At 41.5% G+C, this 27743-nt stretch overlaps 1 protein-coding gene across 1 annotated transcript in view; it reads right to left on the bottom strand.

The window, feature by feature from the left end:
- The window catches only part of LOC145340550 (ephrin type-B receptor 1), a 555098-nt gene that overhangs the window by 206673 nt on the left and 320682 nt on the right, over positions 1-27743 (bottom strand). Inside the window, exon 4 of the mRNA XM_080185026.1 lies at positions 3876-4031. Coding sequence (XP_080041152.1) covers positions 3876-4031 — 156 coding nt within the window. The remainder of the gene's footprint in view (positions 1-3875; positions 4032-27743) is intronic.

Genomic DNA, 27743 nt, shown 5'->3' with positions numbered 1-27743 from the left:
TTTCCAAACAACTCTGGCCAGCTCCTTCGTCATGTCTTTGTAGTTACCTTTATTTAATTGTAATACTGTTTCAACTGATTCCAGCTTCTCCCTCTCAAACTGCAAGGTAAATTCTATCATATTGTGGTCACTGCACCCGAAAGGTTCCTTCACCTTAAGTTCCCTAATCAAGTCTGGCTCATCACACATCAGTAAATCCAGAATTGCCTGTTCCCTAGTAGACTCTGTCACAAGCTGCTCCAAAAAAACCATCTTTTAGACATTCCACAGATTCCTTTTATTGGCATCCACTACCTACCTGATTATTCTAGTCCACTTGCATATTGAAGTCTCCCATGATTATTATAATATTGCCTTTTTTTATATGCTTTTTCTATCTCCTGATTTATTTTCTGTCTCACATCCTGACTACTGTTAGGGGGTCTGTACATAACTCCATTAGGGTCTTTTTACTTTTGCGATTCCTCAATCCAGAGACGAATGCTTTGGGGACTTGGGTTCAAATCTCACCGCTGCTGGTGGAATTCAAATTCAGTGAATGAATCAGGAATTTAAAACTAGACTTAGTAATGGTGACTATGAAATTATCATAGAATCCCTACAGTGCAGAAGAGGCCATTTGGGCCGAGTCTACACCAATTCTCTGACAGAGTATCTTACCCAGGCCCTCTCCCTGACCCTATCTCCATTAGGCTGCACATTTCCCATGACTAATACATCTAATTTACATATCTTGGGACACTAAGCGGCAATTTAGCATGGCCAATCCACCTAATCTGCACATCTTTGAAGGAAATCGAAGCACCCGGAGGAAACTCACACAGACATGAAGAGAACTTGCAAACTTCACACAGATATTCATCCAAGGCCAGGCTTGAACCTGGGTCCCTGGAGCTGGAATACAGCAAGTGCTAACCACTGTGCTGTTCCAATCAATTGTAAAATTCATCTGGTACACTAATGTCCTCCTCACTACAGCAATGTAGTTGACTCTTGATTCCTACTGGTAATTGAACTGGTAGTTCAAATGGGCAACAATTGCTGGGCTTGGCAGTGATAACCAAATCCCATAAGATAATTTTAAAAAGTGAGATGTTGACACAGTCTCTCCCAGGGAACACTGCAGGGTAAGAGAAGAATGGAAAATGTGAGCCACTGATCAAATTCACTCTGCTTCTGACAAATTCCTTTCTTTGATATATTTATATTTCCCTTTTTCACCATTCAGTGATTGGGTCATGGCAGCTGTATGAAAAAGTACTACTGTTGAGCCAGTCACTTGATTCATTGCAAGCCATTACAGGATCATTATCAGTGAAATCACATCCATGGAAAGAAGGAAATTGAGGCATCACTGCTAAATGTGGGGCTTAGTTGTGTAAATTCGATCCCATCACTTAAGGGCATAGCAATATTGTATAACATCCACACTGAGGTGTAGAACATGGGAGTGAACTGGATCCAAAGAATACAAAAATGAAGCTAGTCTGTGTCAGAATTGTATCAAATCCTTCTCTGAAGGCAGTGCATTTATATTTCTCATCCAAATAGTTGAGGTTCAGATTTTCAGCTGGACAGTAAGCATTGATAGGAGCACCCATTGCAAGAGAGAAAGAGGAAGAATCACAGCTAACCCTCAACCTGTACTCCTCCCATTGTTACACACTGAGCATAAACACATAAACCTAGATACACATAAAAGCATTCCTCACACACACAGGAACATTTAAACACCCATGAATATATTGATTGATACAGGAACATAGGAATGAATACAGACAAGTAAAACCTATCTGGTTCATCCAGCTTTTCCTACTCAACTGTGAAATCCTGAATATCCCAACTATATACTCCCTGAAACAAAACGCTTGAGAGAGATGAAGAAATAGATTACAAACCTAGAACAACTGGGAGGGAAATAGAGTCATTGAGATTTGGGCCATGGAAGGGCCATGGAAACTGGCCCTTCGGTCCAACTTGTTCATGCTGCCCAGTTTTTAATCGATAAGCTAGTCCCAGTTGCCCACATTTGGCCCTTATCCCTCTATACCAATCTTACTTATATAACTGTCTAAATGCTTTTTAAAAGATCCTATCCACCTCTTGTAGCTCCACACATAGATGACCTTGTTGACCCTTAACAGGCCCTATTCTTTCCCTAATTACTCTTTTGCTTTTTATATATTTGTAGAAGCTCTTTAGGTTGCTCTTTGCCTTATGTGCCAAAGCAATCTCATGTCCCCTTTTTACACTTCTGATTTCTTTCTAAACTCTACTCCAACACCGTCAATACTCTTCAAGGGATCCACTTGATCTCAGCTGTCTATGCATGTCATATGCTTCCTTCTTTTGGACCAGGGCCTCAATATCCCAATATCCAGGGTTCCATACTTTTACTAGCTTTGCCCTTACTCTAAAAGGAATGTGCTTACTCTGAACCCCGATTAATATAGTTTTGAAAGCCTCCCACTTGCCAGACAACCCTTTGCCTGCCAAAAGACTCCCCCAATCAACTTTTGAAAGTTCCCATCTAATACTATCAAAATTGGCCTTGCCCCAGTTTAGAATTTTTTATTTTTGGGAAAGACCTATCATTCTCCATAGCTATCTTAAAACGAATGAAATTATGGCCACTGGTCCCAAAGTGATCCCTCACTAATACTTCTGTCACCTTCCCTTCCTTATTTCCCCCCTCTGCAGTCAGACCATCCACATACTGAATTGAGAAATTCCTCCTGAATACACTTAGCAATTTTTTCTCCATCCAAACCCCTAATACTATGACTGTCCCAGTCAATGCTGAGGAAGTTGAAGTCCCCTAACATTACTACTCTATTTTTTGGAGCTATCTGTAATCTCCTTACATATCTGCTCCTCAATTTTCCACTGACTATTTGGGGGCCTATAGTACAATGCTATCATAGTTGTCTCCCTTTTATTATTTCTCAGTTCTACCCATATAGACTCAGTGGGCGAACCCTTGGATATATTCCCTCTTAGTACTACATTCTGCACACCCTCCTTTACTTCTCCCCATGTACTTTATGAATGGTATGCTTTGTCTGTATAGCATGCAAGAAACAATACTTCTCACTGTATACTAATACACGTGATAATAATAAATCAGATCAAAAAGATGTCAATGGCTGAAATTCTCCAGCCACACTCGCTAGTGAGATTTTCTGGTCCCACCGGTGGTGTACCTGTGTGGGTTTCCCAGCAGCGTGGGGTGGCTTCAATGAAAATTCCCATTTACAGTGGTGGAACTAGGGAATCTCACCACCAGTGAATGGCACACCAATTCCTGCCATGAGAAAAATGCTGGGGAAAGGCCAGATAATTCCGCCCATGACTTGCACTGAAAACAATATTGCTCAATATTGTGACAGTCACAATTCATCACCTAAAACTGGCCACATGAGTTCCACCCCCAACCCCTACCTCCTCCACTCCAACTGATAGATCCCTGACCAACCAACCTTCTACATTAATGCAGCACGGTTCAAAGTGCACTCGCTCATAGACAATTAAGAAGGGAAAAATTCTGCAACTGTGTTCTCAGGTGTTTAACTTGTTCAAGTTTGACAACAGGACCAAAATCACAATGACAACAATGTGAGAATGAGCACAACAGGCCCACTCTCTCAGTGATACAGTGATACAAATATGTTGTGAAGATACTCTCAGCCCTCCCAACCTCACTGCTACCAGGAATCCTGAGAACAGAGAAAGCAACAGGTCAAATGTTAATTTAAAGAAAGATATTAAATTTGTTTAGTAGCTTTAATCATCACAACAATCCTAATTCTTCATGAAGAGGCAGGAAACCTTGGAATCAGTGCAAACCATACATGGGGTATCAGGTCTCTACTTACTTGTACAAGGCATCTTGGGCGAATCAAAGTCTGCTCTGTAATATCCGATACGACAGGAACACACACTGGACGCCTCAGTTAAGGACCTGCTGTTGGCAGGACAAGCGGTGCAGAGTTCACTGCCTTGAGTGGCCTTAAAGGTTCCAGAATGGCAAGCTGGAAATAAAGAGAGAAAAGAGGGTCACATAAAAAAATTAGCCCAGAAAAAACTTATCTTATGATGCTTTGCCACATCAGAAAGCCAGGCAGTGAAGGATAGACTCTCGTCTATCTAGTCTTCATATACTTGCAAAGATTCTACTTACAGAGATACACTTTACATATCATGATCTCCAGTTGAACAATCACAATTCCAGCTTGCTTCAAAGTATATAGAAGCACAGGCAAATCTTTAATTCACAATTCACTATGTGCATTCACTTAAACACCCATTTAACATATAAGTGACACATATCAGGACACCTTAGGATGAACAAAAGTTGCAGAAACTCATTAATCATTATCTTCCAAATTATCACATTCGCAAAGGCTACAGCAAAGTATGAAGATTCTTTCACTTAGATCTCAGAGTCAGCTTCATTGAATTGGGGCGGCGCAGTAGCACAGTGGTTAGCGCTGCTGCTTCATAGCTCCAGAGTCCTGGGTTTGATTCCTGGCTCAGGTCACTGTCTGTGTGGATTTTGCACATTCTCCTTGTGTCTGTGTGGGTTTCCTCCAGGTACTCCGGTTTCCTCCCACAGTCCGAAGAAGTGCAGGTTAGGTTGATTGGCTATGCTAAAATTGCCCCTTAATGTCCTGAGATGCTTAGGTTAGAGGGATTAGTGGATAAAATATGTAGGGATATGGGGGTAAGGCCTGGGTGGGATTGTGGTCGGTGCAGACTTGATGGGCCGAAGGGCCTCTTTCTGCACTGTAGGAATTCATGATTCAATTCAACATATGCAATTTTAAAAATTTTATCCTCATCTCTCTGGCTGAAAGGAGAATTCGGAATTGACAGAAACTGAAGAGAGGGCAGGTTCTATTGCCCTGCTGAATGCTGGGAATGTGTTGGTCAACCCCTTCTCTGGTCACCCTCTCCTAATTACTGGCACGAGCCAGTGCTGGAAACCTCAGCCAGGCTGACTGTCTTCTCATACCTCACCCAATGTGCGCTTTCATTCTATGTGGGCTGGATTTGAAAAGCATTAGCTCAAAAGGCATTCATAACTCTGCATATTAGTCATAGAATTATATAATCTCTACAGTGCTGAAGGAGGCCATTCGGTCCTCACACAAATGCAAAGTACATGAGTGACAGGAGGAGACTTTTCTCCATCCTGTTCCAAAATGTATTTGGGGATACTAACGATAATGGGATTAGGAGTTATAGATAGTTCTATGGCCTGGTAGGTATGGATATGATCGGTGCGACTTGTGGGCCGAAGGGCCACAATGTTCTATAACATTACTCCCTCTGTGCCAGCAATACAAGCTGATCGCAGTGGACTCACTGTAGATCCATGGCTCTCCAGTTCTGTAGAGATTGATGATACGGCACCAAGCCTTTTGGATCAGACCTTGGACACAGCTGCCTCTCGAGTGGGTGTAACATAACATATTGTGCTCAGGAACTAAGGGATATAGAACTTTAACTGAAGGATACACACAAGACTGATTTGGCAACCCTCACACCTTGGGTTTGTATATCCAGCTGGCCCAGAAAGAGGAAATGGAGAATAGAAATTTTGAGCGATGACACTCACACACACACACATACACACATATACTGGAGGACAGAAATCTTGAGCGATGACAGTCACACACACACACATATACTGGAAGAGAGAAATCTTGAGCGATGACACACACACACTGGAGGATAGGAATCTTGAGCAATGACACACACACACACACACACACACACACACACACACACACACACACACACACACACACACACACACACACACGATAGAAATCTTGAGTGATGACACACACACAGCCAATGCACAAACAACCAAATGAATCCACACACACAGACATCTGCACAGATACACACACCCTAAGCACAAACACAAACCCACATGCCCCTACACACACACACCACACACATTTCCAGGCACACGTCTTATTTTCATGGCATACTCGTTTTTTGTACTTCTGTGTCCAAATATCATAATCAGTAATGTAGTACAAGTATATTAAATGTTTGGACATGAATTTGTTTGATCAGAATCTCTACTCTTAAATGTAATCTTGTGATTTGTCTAGTATACCCGCTCATGGTTGCCATTCTGACCTGCCAAGTCACTATGTAAATGGTCAGTTGGTGATCAGTGGCTCATACCTGGAACAGTCCAGCTGGCACTGAATCAGGTAGATAGTACAAACTGCAGCCACTCCTTTGTCATTTTTCACTCACATCATTGAAGTAATAGATTTAAGCTGCAGTTTGAATTAATGAGCAGCAGTTTCTCATTTTTTCCAGCTATAAATATATCAGATCTATCAGCTCCTTTTGTGACCCTGACAGTGTTACTGCACTAATAAAAAAAATCCCTTCAGAATGCTGATTATTTGTATCTCACATTCTGCTGAGTTCTTTGAATACCTACGTGTGATTTCTCCTGACCTGATAATCTGCCTGCTCCTCGAACTGTCCCCAGTTTTGGATGGAAATGCTGCCAACTGGAAGTACACAGCATGTCTATGAGGACCTGAAATAACAACGTGGGCTAACATAGCAGGTGTCAACCTTCATTCCCAGGAGGGACCCCGACCTTCAACACTAAAGAAAGTTCCTGCCACTTGTTGGGCAGCAGGATTACATTCAAAATTGTTTATTTGCCACTTAATATAACTGTGAAATCTTCACCTCGCTCGAATGCAAGCAGATGGAAAAATCAATCAACCACTACTATAAGCATTGTCCCATCAGTGCTTAATGATGTCACGATGAATTTCCCCATTTATCTTGCACTTGTTCAACAATCCTGAGTGTGTTAATAACTACACTAACAACCAGTTTAAAATCAATCAAGTTTGTAATTTGGCTCATTTACATTTGCTAGAAGCAACATATATTGGTACCCAGGGCTGTGTACTCTGCAAACAAAAGGAATGGGTTCAAGTCTTGCTCCTTTTTTAAATTACATGGGAGCTTGGGAACCTATAATTCTCCAATGCTTTCTCCAGGGCAACACCTCAGCCAATCATGCCAACCAATCAACAGTCCTTTTCTTCTGCTGTATAAATTGTTGTTATTGTTTAAAATTTTGTTATTCTAAACTTGTTCTGATGAGTGCAAGATAGAAAGATTCAGCAACACGTGTCTCTTTTCAACAATATTGAAATTTTGTACTAACGAGTTGAGTTCCACTTTTCTCTGCTATGGCCCAGAGATTCAGGTCCCCTCTGGCGCCTTAGACAAGTGAATTTTTATCACGACTCTGTTGCAATAGCAATGTAACAACTAGCAAGGGGCCACTAGAAAAGAAGCAAAAGGCAGGTATTTTCTTTTGCTCTTATCTATTTGAGGGTGTTGAAGCCAACCATAGGACCTACCTGATTCTCCACCTAACACGGCTCAAGTCTTAACATATAACCTTCATATTCCCTTGCCAGCTGACATCATAAGGCCACTCAATGGCACACACACACAATTGCCAATCCATGAGATCCTGTTTCCTCTTCTGTGGGAATAGCTTGAGCAGGCTTCTGCAACATCATCCAATGTCAATCTGACCACTGGGTCTTTGTAAGGCCATAATTTATTTTAAGTCTGGATTCTTAATATCTATCTTATTATCATGTTACCCACCTGGTGGACATTGTGCAAATGAGTGGTTAGAATTGGCTGGGTAAATTATAACATTGAGATCCTGCCAGTTTCCATTTACAGCAAGAATATCATGCAAAGAACTGGAAAGTCCTTCATTAACTATGCAGATCAGAGTTGAATGGTGTTGTCAAGTGTTTAACAATTTACAATCAACTTCGCAGAAATTTGATATCCGCTCACCTCCAAATATTTGGCTCTGGCAATTTTCTGGAACTGCCAGGTCATGGATGATGTGCCAGAGTTATGAAGACTGTATGTCATTAGTAAGAGAGCAGTAGGTCAGCTATGGGATGGCAACCACTCAACTAAAGCAGGTTTGTGACTTCTCACCTTACAAGTCCAGCACTGGGCTGAATACATGGTTAGCAGAGTGGTTCCAACACTGGATCAGTAACTCAGAAGTTATGGTAAACTGAATTGAGTTGGAGGTAATTCCAAGAAGGCTTGCTAGGTTAATTCCTGGGATGAAGGGGTCGTCTTAAGAGGGAAGATTGAGCAAGTTGGGGCTCATACTCATTTAGAAGAATGATAGGTGATATTATTGAAAGATATAAGATTCTGAGGGGGCTTGACAGGGTAGATGCTGAGGGGATCTCGTGATGGAATCTAGAACAAGGCATCGAGTTTCAGAATAAGGGCTCTCCTTATAAGACAGAGAAATGAAAGAATTTCTTCTCTCAGAGGATTCTTAATTTTTGGGATTCTCTTCCTAGAACGAAGTGGAGTTTGGGTTATTGAATATACTTGAGACTGAATTAGACAGACATTTCACCCACAAGGAAGTCAAGTGTGATGAGGAATTGGCAGGAAAATGGAGTTGAGGCTAAGATTAGATCAGACATGGTTTTATTCAATGGTGAAACAAACTCGAGGGACCAAATGGCTTATTCCTTCTCCTAATTCATATGCTCATACTTTTTTAATTCTTTCACAGAATACAAGTGTCACTGACTGGATCAGAATTTCGTCGCCCAGCCATAATTGCCCCTGGTGGTGAGCTACCTTCTCAAACAACTGTAGTCCATAAGGTGTTGGTAGACCCACAGTGCTGTTGGAAAGGGTATTGCAGGATTTAGGAATGGCGATATAGTTCCAAGTCAGGATGGCGTGCGACTTACTGGTGATGGTGTTCGTGTCCATCTGCATCCTTGTTCTTCTAGTTGGTAGAAGTCATAGGTTTGGAAGGTGCTGTTGAAGAAGCCTTGGTATGTTGCTGCAGTGGCTCTTATAGGTGGTACTGTTGCCTTTAGTGTCAGTGATGGAGGCACTGAATGTTTGTGAAAAGAGTAGCAGTCAAGCGGGTTGCTTTGTCCTGGATAGTGTTGAGTTTTTTGAGTGTTTTTGGAGCTGCACTTATCTAGGCAAGTGGAGAGTATTCTATCACATTCCTGATTCGTGCCTTGTAGATGGTGGACAGGCTTTCTTAAATCAGAAGGGGAATTACTCGTTACAGGGTTTTAGTTTCGACCCGTTCTGTTTAAAATGTTGGATATTGTGCCAATCAAGCAGTTACTTTGTCATGAATGGTGTCAAACTTCTTCAGTGTTTTTGGAGCTATGCTCATCCAGTCAAGTGGACAGTATACTTCACACTCGTGAATTTAATAAATGGTAATGTATAGACTAGTATTGAAGAAATTATCATGAAATCTCACACAATGTTGGGGAAAAGCCTAACTTTGTTCTTCAGGGAAGAGAAGTAATCACCCCAGTGGCCTAACATGTGACTCCAGGTCCACACCTTACGATGGATTCTTATGACCACAGGGACAATCAGTGCAGCCTTGCTACTGTCTCACACATCACACAAACAGAAGAAAATATAAAACAAATAATTGCTGTGAATGCTTTCTCACAATCTTTTCCAGCAAATGTGCTTTGTATCTGATTCCAAAAAATGTTTTGTGGTATAGGAACATCCAGCCAAGCCTTCATTGTAACTCGGATGTTTATTACACACAAACACTAACTCGTGTGGGATAAGAAATGGTGGGTTGTGTGAGAAAAGACAGTAATTCAATCAAGAGGTTCTCTCAGCGACTGTCTAAAGATTAAGAAAAAGCAGGAGAGAAAGCCAAGTCTGAATTATTGCAGAGACTGAGATTTCCTCATTATTTATTTTCCTTTTGAAAAAATTTTTAAAAAGCTGTCCTTTTTCCTTGGGAAGTTTGCATATGAAATCACAGGTATCAGTCAAAAGCAAACCCGGTCAGTCATTTCTCCTGGCCAAATAGCCTGACAACATCCTTCATACAATGAAAGGCAGCCACCTGGGCCAAGATACTGGGAGACTGTCGCTGGCCACTGGGCCAACACAAGGCCCAGTGGCCTTGAGGGGACATGGGGAAAATGAGAATAATCGCGTTCCAACCTCCAAGAAACTCTAGTGAGATGTTAGTTGGGACACTGTGAGCAGTTCTGGGCTCCACTGTATCGGACAGATGTTGAGGCAGTAGGGAGACAGCAGCACAGAGTTATCAGGATGCTGTTTGTTGTGAGTAAATACAAATGTAAAGACTTGTTTAAATGGTGGATGTTCTTCTTAAAATAGATGATTTGTTTAAAATTATGAAGGGAATGGAGAGGGTAAACAGAAATAGACCATGTCCTATGAGTGAGACATCTCAGAACTAGACCAGAGATTAAATGACGGACACAATGAAAGATTAAATAAAATCAGATGAAGCCCGTTTACACAGGAGAGTTGTGGGATTGTAGATCCACATTCCTAGTGTTAGTGATTGAAGCAGAGGTTAGCATTTAACAATGGGTTAGACAGGGGATGAAAGAAAGGGAAGTAAATAGATATCAGGTTCTGATCCATGTGGAATCCACCAAAAGGGGCTTGAAGGGCCAGATGGCCAGTTTCAGTATCTTAGTTTCTCTGTAATAGTCTGTGGTGGGGTGCCTCGAGACAAGGAAACCAGACTCGAGTCAGGTATTGGGAGTCTGGAAATATCCCAGCTCAGCCCGTCCACCTTGGAGGAATGTGTCCACAAGTATACTTAACTCTATTTTTTTTTGGGAGGGGGGCAGTTAAAATTCCTCCAGCCCACACCCATTATGCCGCTTCATCCTCCAAATACTCCCCATTCATGCAACCCCAAGTCCTCCACTCAGTCCTTATGATACTTAATGCCCCCGTGCCATGTTCTGTCCTTACGCACACCCGCTATAAACCTTCATGCATTACATGCCATGTTATAGTGCTTGTGTGGCCAGTAAGCCACTTTACAATATATGGAACTAATGAACCCAACGATACTAGTAGCACGTGTAAAAAAAGCTTTAAAAAAGTAACACATTCATAACTTCCTATTTTGTTGGAAGAAAGCCAATCTCAGTCTCAATCATCCAGACTATTTAAAGTGTCAATATTAAAAAGCACAACCCTTTGAAATGCTTGATGCATTGTAACCAACATTGTGAAATTGACAGCAGCAATCAGAGAGCCTGAGCTGTGAAGCAACTAATGTTTTCATGGGGATCAGGTATTTCAGTATTTTAGTCCACTAGTGGATATCTGGGTTCTTAGTCAAACTTACGCAATGAGACTTAGCCTGGACATTCATTAAGCTAGTCCAAGTGTCTCTGCCCAAGAGAAAACATTGTTTGATTAAGGTTCTCTGAAATCTGCTGTCAATTTCACAATTCATTATTTCTATTGCGTGTATAATGGGTCAATGGGTATGGAGTACCATAGGGAAATGAAGGCCTATAGGCATGGGTGGAGGGACTGAGTTTGTCATTGATGGGATGAGGAGCCAGAGGGGCTAGGTAAAAGAGTAGGGCTTAGCTTGGAGGGCATGACGAGGACCTTTAGAACTTAATTTTGAAAAGGTGCCATCATGCAGTGATTCATGACTTCACTGACGTGCTGTGAACCACGGCTCTTTAAAAGTTTGGCTGCACTCCATGTAAATTGGAGATCAGTAGATTTCCTCTTTGCAACAGAGTTGGCCAGATAAGGAATTGGATGTAGACTTTTGACATGAACCATCCTGCACCCTTTAAAGGAATGCTGGTAAATCCAACAACTCAGGAAGGGAATCAGGAATCCCAAATCTGGACTCGCCCTTCATTTTTATTGGATTCCCAAGTTTTTTAAACTCAAAGAAAATCCAGGCTGGTCTGTCAAATGTTCTTTCCACCCATTACAATTCTAGCAGTGGGTGAGACTGGAAAATTCCATCCATAAGAACAGATGGTAAGAGATTCTCCAAGTATTCAAACAAGAAAAGAGTAACTAAAGATGGCAATGGTCATTTAGAGATTGAGTTTGGGGAATTAATCATGGAAAACAAAGAATTGGCAGAAGCATTGCATAGGTATTTTGTATCTGTCTTCATTGTAGAAGGCTTAGAAAACTTCCCAAAGATATTTGAAAATCAAGAGGTGGGGGGGTGGGGAAGGAACATAAATCAATCACCATTACCAGGATAAAGGTGTTGGGAAAACTACTAGGCCAAATGGCTGACAAGTCATCTAGGTTAAATGGTCTGTATTCAACAGTTTTAAAAGATGTGGCTGTAGAGGCACTAGATGCATCAGTTATAATCTCCCAAAATTAGATTCTGAAAGGGTTCCACCACATTGGAAAATAGCAAGTGCAACATCTTTATTCAAGAACGGTGGGAAGCAGAAAGCAGGAAACTATAGGCTAGTTCACTTAACATCTGTGATAGGAAAATTGTTAAAATTATTAAGGAGGTTAACAGGATACATAGAAAATTAGAATGGGATCAGGCAGGGTCAACACGGTTTTGCGAAAGGGAAATCGTGTTTAACTAATTTAAGGTTTGTTAAGGAAGTAACAGCAAGGTGGATACACTTGAAATTCATTTGACTAGATACCATAAGAGCACCTTATCATTTAACTGCACAAGAGCTCATGGTTATAACACACATGCTCAGAACAAGTATATTACGGGAAAACAGGTCCTAATTTTACATAAGTCATCTCCCAAATCAATTTAATGCCTACAAAATTCAAGCTACAATCACAAGAGGTCCCTCACCAAATTTTTCAACAATTTGGTCAAATATATTTGTAAATCAATTGAACAACAACGCAATAGTCCCTTACCATAGAACCATAGAAAAGTTACAGTACAGAAGGAAACCATTTGGCCCATCTTGTCCATGCCTGCCTAAGGACACACGAATGCCTTTCTAACTCCACTTCCTGTACCTGGCCCATAGTCGTGTAGTTCATAGACTTAAGGTGCAGATGCAAGTACTTTTTAAAACAATTTAAGGTCTCTGCCTCCAGCACCAATTTGGGCAGCAAATTCCAGATACTCACTACCCTCTGCATAAAAAAAACTCTTCCTCACCAGATAAGACATTAATCCGAGGGGCCATCTGCCCTCTCAGTGGGACGTAAATAACTCCTTTTGAAAAATCGTGCAGTTACAACTGGTTTACCATTCAAAATCTATCCCTTAACTCACAGTTAAAGTCAGATTGCCTGGTCATTTATCTCATAGTCACTGGCGGGATCTTGCTATGCACAGATTGGCTGTTGCATTTCTTACATTATCACTGTAATGTCACTTCAACTTCAGCTGCTCCAATATTGTGAAAGGCACTAAATGAACATGAAGGCCATTTATTTTTCATTGCATCTGACTTGACTCCTTGTTAGCTTCAGATACAAAGCCAGGAAACAGCCATTGGATTACATTCATGGTTGCTCTGAAAACGCAAAACTTTTCAGGATTGGTACATACTCCATATACTGCCAACGCTCAAGGGCATCCACTGGCTGAATTTAAGTCACTTTCAGACTGTAGAATATTAATGTCTGTGCTTCAGACACACTTAAACCCACCAGCACACTTGTGCCCAGTCATCCACAACAGACATTAATTTCTCAGGATTTTGTTCAGGGCCTTTTTCCAATCTCCACTGAAACAATATAAAAGCGCAGGAAAGATTCAAAACTAAATTCATGCATCACTAAAAGATTTTGCAGCATCTTGCCAAGTTGAGGGAAGGCTATCATGCCAATCACATACACTTACTATATTGTAAGTAGATTAGTGCTATGCAGGTGAATGCTGTGTGTCAGTTGTCAATGCAGTGAACAGTTGCTTCACATTCCCAGTATTGAGTGCACAAGCAAGTTCTCTCACCAATCAGTAAGCATCTCAGCCTTCTAAGTCTGAAGACGGTGAAGATTCTTATCATAGGATAAGACAAGTGATTCCTCACTTCCCATATCACATCAGGACGAATGTAAGGTTGTTGCATTGAAGAAAGGTTCAAAACCAGATGAATTGCAAAAGGTAAATTGCAAACACACCGTCTGAGTTTCAGAAATGTCAACCTTGACTCCCTATGTAGCCCTCTTTGCAAACAGTTCTGAATTCAAGTCCCACTTCAGAGAAATTGGTGCAAAATCCAGGCTGAACTCTGGTGCTGTACTGAAGGAGTGCTGTCTTTTAGACAGGGCACAAAATTAAAGTTTTGTCAAATGGACATAAAACATTCCATGGCTTTGTATTAAGAATGCAATTGGAGAGAATAGTCAAAGTGGCCCTAAGATGGAAGAAAAAGCCAGGAAAGGCCAAAGATGAGCTGGTGTGGAACTGTGATGACCAAGCTCTCTTCGGCAAAGCACAAAATATTCTTAAAGATAGAGAAAGGTGGCATTAGCTCACAGCTGCCTTATATCCCTCAAGGGACAAAGAGGGGTGATCTACTAGAATTCCCTGCTAATATTAATTCCCCAACCAACATCACTAAATCTCATGACTATACATAGACCTGTGCTGTGTGCAAAATAGTTGCTGTATTTCCTAAATTACAATGATGAAAAGATAAGATTTCTTTTATTCATTCATTGAATGTGGGCATTGCTGCCTGGGCCAGCATTTATTGCACATCCCTAAAAGCATTTAAGAATCTATAGGTCAGGAGCCACACATAAGCTAGACCAGGTCAGAATGACAGATTTCCTGCCCTATAGGACATTACTGAACCAGATGATTATATTTTAATTGACAATCAACAGTGGCTTCATGATCATCATTAGGCTTCTAATTCCAGATTTTTTTTAAACAGAGTTCAAGTTTCACCACCTGCCAAGGTGGGATCTGAACCTCAGTGCGCATGGCATTATCCTGGGTCTCTGGATTATTAGTGATAATATTACTATGTTGCTGGTAGGAGAGTATTTGGTGGTGTCCTTGGTTCATGCACATTCCTTATTTCTGAAGCTGGGGAGAATAGCTCAATGTCCCCAGCCCTCTGTGTTCCCTCACGCCCTTGGCTAGCAAAAGTTCATGGCTGAATGCAGGAACAAGGAAGCCATTTGTTTGCAAATGGAATCAGCATCAAGCATCAGCCAGGTCTAGTGGGCTGGTGGGAACAGCACCCAAGAGTTTGAAATAAAAACTGGCATAATGCCAGTTCATTTCAGTAACCTCACGCTGCTTGTAATACAGTTGCACAAAGTGATAAAAGCTGATCCTGGTAATTGCGAGATTAAAAAAACACTGATATTCTTGCATTGGCTGATATCCAGCATTGATAAGTATGTCAGTCTATTCCCAAACAGCAATGGCAACAACCCACTGGAGGATTACAGCCAGCTTCCCACTCTTTGAAATACTTGTTTTGCATTCTGTAGCTCCTTCACCAAGATAATGTTCATTTTGATATCTTCCAGAATGGCCTGATTCCTTTTTAAATAGACTGGCTGCTGCAAATTTGATGGGATTATGTACTGTTTTGACTATGTTATATCCTTCTATCGTCTTCTGCATGAAAATAAGCAAGCTATCCGATCAAAATAAACTGCCTCATTTAACACTGTGGCATCTTATTACATCTATTCATTATAAAAAGCAATATCACTTACTTTTGTTTTCAGACGCTCCCCGAGTTATTAAAGGGGCATTACCTCCAAGATAGGTTTGAACAACAGGATCTAAAGCAGGCTTCAGAAAAACATTTTTTTAAATGATAGTAGTAAACAGAAAAGGCAGTCTGTATCATCAACACTGCCACACTAATACGTTTTTGCCACAATGTAAATAACCTGCATTCGCAAACAGAAGATGAAAATGTATTATGAAATAGTATTTGCAAACATATTTCCTTTAATTCAATCAGTTTAATTAAAGGCATGTAGAAAGATTTTATCTGATTTATATGGTCAATGTTATTCTTAGCTAATGTCACAGCCAGTCCAGGGTTTCCCCCCTGCAGGAACCTGTAAAAACATCAACATGGTTTTAGCAAAGGATGATGGATAGTCTGGGCGGTCTGGCTGCCATTGCTTTGACCAGCTTTCTTTCCAGTCATTGGGGACCACCATCAGCTACTCTTCTCCTGGCTTATCATGGGCAAGGGGGAGCTCTGGCAAATTCTCTTTCACTGGCTGTTGCCAAGAGGATGGCGTCAATTGACCTTGGGGGGAGGGGGTGTTGGTGGATGTTGCTTCAGTGATGAGAGTGCGCCTCGGAGTTTATCTTCAGAGTTTAACTGCAATAGATTCTCAGCATCACCAGAACATTCTTGGCTTCTTTTAGGGGGCAGGAATCTTTTGGTAACTGCCATGCTGCATTAGAGCGTGAATCTATATACACTCAAGTGGGACTCAAATCACAATTTGCTGACTCGAAGATGAGTTTCCATGCTGACAAACTGATGATGGAGACAAAGCCAAGTCATCAATATAGTGAAGAGTTTGTAATGACCAACTTTCTTGGCTTTGCTAATGGTTTGTGGCATGTCAACTAGTATCACCCTAGTAAGCAATGACTGCACAACCTCACAGCTGGATTAGGGGTCGGAAAATCCAGTTATCTAGTTGGTTGTGTCTGTTGGAAAATGTGAGGTCAGGATCAGGCTTCTCAATAGGGTCTTTTTGGTCACATATCCCACTGCTACTATGAGCCTCACATGAATAGGTACTTGGATGGATTAACAAATTTCAGTCAACCCAGGATCTGGAGCCTTCTATATATCCACCATCCCATTTTAAAGAATGATTTCATATGCCCAGATTTCCATTACAGGACCTGTCTTTTCATCATTTTTTCATGGAATATCAGTATTGCTGGAAAGGTCAACGTTTGTTGGCTATCTGTAACTAAATTGAGCGACTTGCTGGGACATTTCAGAGTCCACCACATTAATCTGGATCTGGAGTCACATGTAGGTCAGACTCAGTAAGGATGGCAGATTTCCTAAAGGATATTAGTGAACCGATGGCTCTTTATGACAATTACTGATAGTTTCATAGTCATCGAGATAAACTTTCAATTCTAGATTTATTAATTCATCGAATTTAAATCAACAAGCTGTTGCGGTAGGGCTTAAATGTTTCTTGCCAGAGTATTATCCTGGGCCTCAGGATTACTTGCCCAGTGACATTATCACTCTGCCATTATTGAACCTGCAACCAATGCCCCACCAATCATAGTTACTTGATACCGACCCTCGATGTGTCAGTATCAGAAGCTGACCTGACAGACATATCCTTCAACACGTTATTCTTTCCCTGGTAACATTTCTCTATGTGGAAAGTGGTGGGCTGGGTGTTGGAACTAGAATTAACCATAAAGATTCTTGAGGCTTGTTTTCTTTTAGGAGTGTGAGGTGTGATGTCTCCTGTGTCTCTAATGCATATCACTCAATCTCTTCACCTCATCTGCAAAGAGACCAGGAATTCATTCAGGATTTCAATATTTCAAATATAGTTACCAACTCTGCTTTGGTTCATTTCAACTTTTATAACATGATCTCTTAAATTCAACATCGTCAAGTTGGCCCTGCCATTGGCCGCCAAAACAACTCATGGTTTGTTGAACAGACTCTCAGTTGTCTGATTGGATGATCCCAGACTATTAGTTACGCACATCCCCATTTGCAATAGTTTTAAATCTAATTGGCTAAGATGTCCAAAGAAAATGAAGTAAAATACACACTATAATTTCTCGGGAGTTGCTGTTGTTGCATCAGAAAGTTTGATTCCCAGTGACTCCAACCGATTTCTGATAACGGAGAAACTAGAAGAGAAAGGGAGATCTGCTGTGTAAAGGGGACACATGAAGATTTGGGTTTCGGAGGAGCATAGTGCAGTAATTTTAACACTTCTCTATAACAGAGATCGCACTTCATTGGCTGTAAAGTGCTGATATGTCCTGAAATCAATGAAGATGTTATTGGAATGTAAGTCTTTTGTTCCAACTAAAGCCTCCAGTCATTTTGTCTAATTTACTTCTGTATACATTGAGCTATCTCAGCCACAATTTCAAAGGAAGTACTTCAAATCGTGTCAGTTTCTAAAACTGTTAAAATATATCCTGTAATACACTTTCAAAACCAACCACATAGGTTAGTGAGCACTTATATAATTATACAACCTCACATCTGGCAATCTGGCTTCAGATCTTCAGACTGCAGCTGCCAATTTAAAACTGCCCCTGTGGTTCCATCCCAGTGGAATTTGCTCCACTCATTATCTTTTATTGGTGCAGCCTCTGTGGGGTTAATGGAAGTTTATCAAAACAACCTTGCCTTCCCCACTTCCCCAACCTTCTTCCCTCCTACGGACCTTTCGTCTGCCGCTCGCAAGTTGGGGGATTATTCTTCTTAGTCAGAGAAAACATGGGCTGACAGAACAAGACAGCCCCATGCAGGGCTCCAAGATGACCCCATGTCAGCTCCATGAAAATTTCAGCTTGTGACCCACGGATCCTGCTACTACTAGTAGGAAATATCACTTATTTATGTCTTCCACGGTCAGGCTTTCAATCTGTCAATGTCCTTTTACACTTGCCTCACAACGATTTTTGTTGGCTCCCATTCTACTAAGGGAGAACCCCATTGAATGGGCAAATGCATTTCCTGGCAAGCTCCTTTTTTCTTCCAACCTCATCTTCTGCTCAATTTGCAGTGCTATTTAACTGGTCTTGTGAAATAAGTGTTTGAAATTTGTTACAGCTAGAAGCTGAAGCTACTGAGGGGTTGTCTTTTTCTGTTCAGAGTCCGGGATGTCACACAAATGAGTGATAGCTTCATTTGCTCCCATTGTAAATACATATTTCTACATTCCAATAGTGCAGCTGAGTCACATTAAGGACCTTTTAACTGAAGGAATTTACTGAATGAACACCTCTCGAGCTTTTTAGTGTCATATCCAGTTTAAATCATATCAATTTTTATAATCAAAATACAGATTACTCCAACGATTAGCTGCATGAAGCCTGGCTCCACAGATGAAAGTGGTTGAAAGAGGGAGATTAGACCAATAATCTCTTTTTTAGAAATTACTGGATAGAATTTGTAAAACTGGGGACAAAACATTTGTCCCAGGGCAAATAATGCCAACTTGAAAATCTATCCAGCTAGGAAATTTGAAATCTCAGTCATTACGCCAGAAAGGGACCCAACCTTTTGCGGGTTTCTTTTGTGTACTGAAAGGAAGAACAATCTGAAAAAAATCGTCTGAGGCTTACCCAGTGATCTTAGTGTGGCAGGGGCCCAGGTTCAGTTACTCTCTAGATTGTAATCGATGTGCACCACAGAAGGAACTAATGAGATGAGGTTAAAGAATAAAATATCTTGGGGACAAGGGCAAATAATTGATATCTCACTAAGCAGGTGGTTATCTGAACCTCCCCTGACGATGAGAGTATGTATAAGTGCATGTGTATAAAATACTTGTGCACCATCTCAATAAATTGCCTTGAGCCTGAAGTGAACATAATATATGTTTGAGTATTTGCCATACTCAATCTCTGGAAGATTTACTGTAACATAAATGAAGTGCTGCTGGAACAATAAAACTCCTCCAGTGCAGAAGAAGGCCTTTTGGTCCATTTAATCTGTACCAACTCTTCGAATGAGCATCGTACCTAGGTCTTCCCCTCCACCCTATCTATCTAACCTATACACTTTTGGACACTGGAGGTGACCAAGCAGCCAGTGACACATTCCTGTGATGATGGTTGGCTTTATTATTGATATCATCACATCATGCACAAATTCTCGTCCCCTCCACCCATCCCCCTCCACCCCACGACCCCAGCATAACACCAAAAGCCACCCAGCCACCATAATCTTCTGACTGTGGCCAAGTTTGTTGGCTCAAATGGAAACTTCTATCCCACACAAGTGCAGATTAAAGGGCCGTAAATGAGATTCGGACTCTTGAGCATTGAATGGGTGTGGAAAGCGCTGGTCTCATTCCTGCTGCCAGCAGCATATTTGAATTCTGCAACATCAGCTTCCAGGGGTAAAGAATACTGCTTACTCTCCAAAGCTGGTGTGAAATATTACAGTAGCACATAGACTAATTCATTCAGGGGTTTAAATTATGTGGAGTCCTGTTGTTAAAACCACATTCAGGTCAATCCCCTGAAGTTAGAGGGTAGGAAGGGGGTTAGTGGTGAAACACATTTGGTCAAACACCCTTTTTTTAAATGAGGCCCATCAGGATGCCATCACCCTGCGTACATGTGTAACTGAGACCAAGAGCCGTCATCGTAGCTTAGCTTCATCATCAATTAAATCTGAGTGTCAGACTGCTATAAGAGGGAAAGCAGGAACATACAAAATGGTCGTGTTTTGACACAGCACCACCAGCTTGTTTAAAGTAGAATGGACCTCTTTGACTATTGCAAAGAACCCACAAAACATTTTTTCAGTACAATAAACCAAGAAGCTGCAAATGAAGTTCTCTTCCTGCAATGGCAATGTGCAATGGCATCAAATTAAACTGTTGTCCAGACTATGTTCTGCGGGATTGCTGTCCTGTTAAGAACTCCCCTCACGCAATGTGAGGAATGTCTGCAGAAACTTTTATACCTTCAGTAAGGTCCCAAGGTGATATCCAGCCAATGAAGGAATTTGCGTTTAAACTGCAGCTGGTGTTATAATGTAGGCAATGCAGCAGCCAATTTTCACACAGCAAGATCCCACAATCACCAATGAGATGGGTGACTAGATTTAGTAATATTGGTCAAAGGTTCAATATTAGTTACAAGGCAGGCTGTAACTCTCCTGCCCTTTTTTTGCAATAGTGCAAATAACTCCCTTTGTGCCCACGTAAAGGAGAGTCCACAACCTTCTGACTCAGATGTTAGAGTACTAACCCAGTTAACCATGGCTGAGTTGTCACAACAGTAGGCACTGCATGGAGTACAAGTACCACAACTCACTTTTAATCATCTTTAACACAGCATTATACTTCTTCCTCATTATCTTGCTGCTCGTCTAGTTACTGCACACCAGCCTACTCGAACTCCCTCCTCCAATCGCTCTGCTGCAACCTCTGATTTCAAAATCCAAAAACGTCTCAAATCAATCTTTCCAACATCCCTTCTGTTCAGCAACCACTGTGGTCTCTTTCACCCTGGTAAAATGCCCTGTGGTATCTCGCTATGTGTAAGAGGTGTTATAGCAATTGGATGCTCCTTCTGTAATACAGCATAGCGCTCATTCCCATATTTATGAAATAAATAAATGGCATTCTTTCAAATTAGTCTTTAAAACAGATTGATAGAGCCCTGAGGGGAGAGGCAGCACAAGGAAAAGAGGTACCTGACTCACTCTGCAGTTTGTGTCTCAATCATTTTGACAGACTGCCGACAATTATCTTTGTTGAAAGAATTTGGTGGGAGGTCAGAGTTTAAGGTTCCAGCTGGGGACAAAAACTGGCGTTGACTTCTCGCAGCTGGGACGTTCAAGAAAGGTCTCCTCCACAAACTTGGAGCCTCTGCCGATCTGCTGGTGCTTATATTTTCTGCACCAGTTAAATGGGTGCACCATGCTTACAATCTCTGTAAGAGATTGGCAGCATGCAGTGGGTCCCTGGAGGAGCAGCAGGGATGGCAGGAAGCAGCAACTTTTGGAAGGATGGTGAATGGCAACATGGAACCAGCTGGGAGAAGCTGTGTTAGACAGTACAACAGTCTGTTCACCATCAGACTCATAAACCAGATTGGAACACATGTGCATACAGTTAAATACACATAGATAAGATTTGTATACAATATATAATATGCTTATACTACATATTGTATGTGCATGCATATATGTATCACAAAAGAGGCTCTTCAGCCCATCATGTCTGTACTGACAAACTGCATTAAATCTACACAAATCCCACTTTTCAGTGCTTGATCCACAGCAATAAATGTTTATAAAACACCTGTTCATATTCATAATACAGGTATATAAATATCTCTACACAAGCACAACTTATCCTGAGAGCAGACTTTTTATAACATAAAAAAAATCCTTTTTCCACATCAGGCTTACATTGTAAATTTATTTTAGTAGACAAATACCTTTCTACCTCAGCGATTTACAAATTGGTTTCATTAACACTAAATGCATCCCACTGAGTGAGGACAGGGTAATCCTGGGAGGATTTCACTGACACAACAATCATTCCCTCAGCCTCTCATTACAATTCATTCAATAAATTAACACAGCTACAAACACCAGAGGTCACTTTGTAAAATGACACTTAACCTTTAGAGAAAGTTCACGCTGTTTCTGAAGAGCGAGAGGCTGCTGAATTTTGACCAGCCTCTCTGGGCATGATATGTAAGACAAAGGCTGCGCGCAATCTGCTCTGCTCAGTGGAATAATTCACATTGTACACACTGCCATAATGAGGAGGATAGGAGAGTGCATCCCACTCCCACATTTTCCTGACATTGTTTATGTTGAGCTGCCTCCCACACTGCATAGGATATATTCTGAACCCTTCATCTATTTCGCTGTCTTTCTGTTTGAAAGGATTTATTTCTGTAACCTCCTCCAGTTGCTACAATGTTTTAAGATCTCTGTGCTCCTTCAATTTGACCTTTGGCACATTTCCTATTTTGTTTGCACCTCCTTTTGTGGCTAAGTCTTCATCTGTTAAGATAATGCGATTTGGGATTCCCTCCCACATCTTTCCATGTCTCTACATCTCTCTCCTCTTTTAGGATATTCCAAAAACCTAGGTGTATTCTTTCTGTACTCATACTTCCTTAACTGGCTTGCTGTAACATATTGTTTGGCAATGCCCCTGTGAAGCACTATGGAATGTTCTACAATTATAAAGATGAAAATAAGTTGTTTTGTAGAGCTCCAATGTTGACATCATCCAACATTTGTGCCAACTTCACCCCATTTTTAAAGTAAATCTTTGCCTGGTTATATCCAGTGGGTCACTGTCCCTACTGGGACAGCAGAGTCACATCTCTCACCGAGACTCTCACCTCAATGCAATGAAAGTTTGTGTGCCAACATGTAGCCAAGGACCACAGCAAGAGCTGACAACGCTTTTATTAATAGAGAAACTCCTGTGACATGATCGCCTGATGACAAGGAAGGGCAAAATCTCCTCAGGCTCTTTTATGGAAAGTTGAATCCCTGAAACAGATTGCGGACCTTGATCAATGGCCCAGTGACCAGGAGCTGTTTCCAGTCCCCGTTTCACAAATTCTGGAAGGGAGCTGGACAGGTGAATTGCTAAGAAGAGTACATGATTATAATCACCCTGGCTATCCACAGTGTCTATACAGCCACAGAATCCCTACAGTGCAGAAGAAGGCAATTCAGCCCATTGAATCTGCATTGATTCTCCGAAAGAGTATCATACCCAAGCCCAGCTTTCCCTCACCACCCCATCCCCATAACCCTGTGCATGTTCCATGGCCAATCCACCTAACTGACACATTTTGGACACTAACGGACAATTTAGCATGGCTAATCCATCTAACCTGCACATCTTTGGACTGTGGGAGGGAACAGGAGCACCTGGAGGAAACCCACACGAACATGGGGAAAATGTGCAAACTCCAAACAGACAGTCACCCAAGGCTGGAATTGAACCTGAGGCCCTCGTGCTGTGAGGCATCAGTGCTAACCACCATGCCATGATTCGGGTGGGATGGGGGTGGGTAAGACTTGCAGACTGGTCTAACAAACCAAGGGCTACTTGATGAGACAAAAGGACAATAGACTTTATTGCCAGTAAATAATTAGCTATACTTATAACAGGGTCAGACAGAATAACTATGTGACTGTACACTACTCCTTCCTGGTTCCAGTCGTGGATACTCCCCCAACCCGGGATACACGTGATTCGCACTTGATTGACTCATTTTTCCATCTCAATGCTCCAGAAGGCCCACCCCAACCACATAGGAAACACTCCCTTCAAGGGACACCTGGTGTTGGATGGGAGAGAGAAATTAACTTGAAGCAGTTGTTTCCAATTGGAAATCCATTTGTGGATAAAGCCTTGGTCCAGCCACATGCCTCTAGAAATGTCACAAACTGAAGACACACTTGAGGTCAGCTCAATGACAGGTAGATAAGTCATGGTTTTAAATGTTTTAAAACAGTTTGGACACTTCCTAAAATTGCTGTGAGCTTTTAAATACTTCTAAGACTTCTATGACAGTTTCTAAAACTTTGTAAGCTTTTCAATAACACACTTGGAAAAAGGGGGAGAGACTGAGAGAGGGAGGGTGGCAGCTCGGTAAGGGAAAGTTCTGTTACAACTCTCTGCAGTCCTGGCTCTGCCTTAGACCCCCTGTCCACTGTATTGATATCACCCGGTTCCTCTTCTATACTGTTCCTGCCCACCTCACCCCTAGCCCCCTCGCTCCCGTTCCAACTGTCAACACCCTTCAGCTCCTTTTCCCTCCCTTCCACCAGTCTCATCCACACCTCAGTTCTGTTGATGTTGAGAACAACAATTGGCAGGAAAGAGAAACACAGCAAAAATGTATGAATGGACAAGAAGACGAAGGGGGGAGGGGGGAGGGAACCAGACTTTTTTATTGGTGATAACAAATTGTGAAAAACAGTGATAGCATTGCTGATATGTTTATCTTTATTACCTTACCTGAAGAATTAACACTGCTAGAATAAAGAAAGTATCTGCTTTAAATTTACATTTCACTTTTTTCTTCTTTGCTGACTTGCATCTGCGATTAACAGCCCTACCTCTTTTGCAAAAAAAATCCAGCCCTGTTATCGCAAAATTCCTGCACTACCAATCCCTATTGCTTTAAGAATTGGAATGGCATGACCATCAGAGAAGCCCGTTGACAAACACCAAATTCCAGCTCTTGGCTTAAAAGGGATTGCAAGGTGTAGTGTTAATGCTTCCTCCCGCACTGTTGCTGAATATCTCAGCATTCGTCACTACTGGAAAAGGAAAGACCCAGTCAGAATCTCCCTCAGCCCAGATTACACATTTAAAAATAGCAGCAGAGGAAACACATGCAGATTGCTGATGTGTACTTTGGAGTAACATATCTATACAGGAGAAACATATACAAAAAATAAATGTATGTACAAACAGCAACACTGAATCAAAGGAGAAACACATAAAAAGGAGCATTGTGCTGGGGACTGAGATGCATTGAGCATGCAAAGGAGCACATGTACAAAAGAACAGTACGTGTACAAAGAAGCAATGTGTGAACGAAGTAGCGATTGCACAACATATACACAATAGTACACACATAAAAAGGAGAAACAAGGTGATCATAAGGAACACAAATACAAGTCATATAGAGTTTTTTAGAGGAGGAATACAAGTACGAAGGAGTAACACGTGGGCATCAGAGGAACCCATGAACTGTGGGGGAACACATTTATAGAGGAGGAAGACATACAAAGGAAGATGTGTACAGAGCATCAATGTGTATACAAAGAAGGAGCACACTTACAGAGGAGTAATGGATGTATGAATGAAATAAATAGTTTCACAACATCAGGTTAAAGTCCAACAGGTTTATTTATCTGGTAGCTCAAGCCACGAGCTTTTGGAGCACTGCTCCTTCATCAGGTGAGTGGGAGTTCTGTTCACAAACAGGGCATATAAAGACACAAATTCAATTTAAAAAATAATGTTTGAAATGCGCATCTTTACAGGTAAATAAGTCTCACACTCTGCGTTGTCTGAGCACATACTGATAGCCAAGTTTGCCCACATGAGGACAGCCTCAACCGCGATCTTGGGTTCATGTCACTCTATCTGTAACCCCCACGACTTGCCTGGGCTTGCAAAATCTCACTAACTGTCCTGGCTGGAGACAATACACATCTCTTTAACCTGTGCACTCTCTCCACTCACATTGTCTGTACCTTTGAGACTTGATTACCTGTAAAGACTCGCATTCCAACCATTATTTTGTAAATTGAGTTTGTGTCTTTATATGCCCTGATTGTGAACAGAGCTCCCACTTACCTGATGAAGGAGCTGCACTCCAAAAGCTCATGGCTTGTGCTATCAAATAAACCTGTTGGACTTTAACCTGGTGTTGTGAGACTTCTCACTCTGTTTACCCCAGTCCAATGCTGGCATCTCCACATCATGTACGAAAGAAGGACAGGTTTACAGCGGAGTAACATGTTTCCAGGGGAGGAACACGTGTATAAAAGAGGAACATGGATAAAATCAAACAACGTGTGTACACAAATGCAAAACGTGTACAAAGGAGCAAAAGTTGCACAAAACTGCAAAGCTATTTTTAAAAGATTGGTCTCTGAAATCTTTGTTAAGTCATGAGTTAATTAATGAGTCACCAGAAATAAGAGAGGGAACATAAATTAAATCACAGAGTTGAATTTCCTCAGGAAACTTCTTCTCCAATAAATCCTAGCCATCATTCAACTGAGCCAGAAAACTACAGAGCCTGTGGAGTGAGAAATCTGCAGGCTTATTTTGGCTGAAGATTGTTTTCATTGGGTGAAGGTTCTTAGCAGTTATGTTTCCCATTTAAGATTTGCAAGACATATTCTTCAAGAAAGCCTTCATGAGCAACAAATGACAACTGACCAACCTCTCCGAGTTTTGGATTTCATCTCACCACGCAGTGGTAACTGAGCTGTGCTAATGAACTAAAACTTATGTTTATCCAGGTGTCTACACACCAGGATTCCTGCTTCAGGCTAAAGTGCTCCCTCGGTGTGTTCAAACCTACAATATGATGAATGCAGAACACTTGGTTTATTGCCTAATTAAAGATTAATTACATATGGAGAAAGTTCCAACTAAAAATGTATCATTGGCAGCAACGGATTTCGTCCTATATCAACGGCAAGGGGAGCTCTGACAGACAATAGACATGATCGCAGATTTTCATACCTGTTAGAATTCATGAATGAATACAATCTCGATAAATGTCTATTCTGCAGGTTACCCCAATGATGAATCAGTCAGCTGGCCATTTGATATAGAGATTTTCGATACATTGTCGAGGCGTCTCGGGGGGTGGTGCCGAGGCGTGTCGGGGAGGTGGTGTTAATATTCTGATGGAATTTGATTGAATATAGACAGGGAATGCAGTCTCCATAATTCTTCAATGTTAGATTCATACTTCTTTCTTTGTCCTTTTTGCAATGAATTAATGTTTTTGAACATTTTAGGGAGTGATTGAATATAACGTATCATGAAACATAGAAAAACTACAGCACAAACAATAAGTTGCGCTGAACATATCCCTACCTACTAGGTTTACTTGTAACCCTCTATCTTACTAAGTCCCATGTACTTATCCAAAAGTCTCTTAAAAGACCCTATCGAATCCGCCTCCGCCACCGACGGCAGCCGATTCCACGCACCCGCCACCCTCTTGAGTGAAAAACTTACCTCTGACATCTCCTCTGTACCTACTCCGCAGCACCTTAAACCTGTGTCCTCTTGTGGCACCATTTCAGCCCTGGGAAAAAGCTACTGAGAATCCACTTGATCAATACCTCTCAACATCTCAGACACCTCTATCAGGTGACCCCTCATCCTTCGACTCTCCAAGGAGAAAAAACCGAGCTCTCTCAACCTATCCTCATAAGGCATGCCACCCAACCCAGGCAACATCCTTGTAAATCTCCTCTGCACCCTTTCTATGACTTCCACATCCTTTCTGTAATGAGGTGACCAGAACTGAGCACAGTACTCCAAGTGGGGTCTGACCAGAGTCTTATAAAGCTGCAGCATTATCTCCCAGCTCCTAAACTCAATCCCTCGATTGATGAAGGCCAGTACACCATACGCCTTCTTAACCACAGCCT

This window comes from Carcharhinus amblyrhynchos, chromosome 3, assembly GCF_965287045.1.
Source record: "Carcharhinus amblyrhynchos chromosome 3, sCarAmb.v2.hapA, whole genome shotgun sequence".
NCBI lineage: Eukaryota > Metazoa > Chordata > Chondrichthyes > Carcharhiniformes > Carcharhinidae > Carcharhinus > Carcharhinus amblyrhynchos.
The sequence above is the reverse complement of the archived record's forward strand: the minus strand, read 5'-3'. Positions and strand labels throughout refer to the sequence as shown.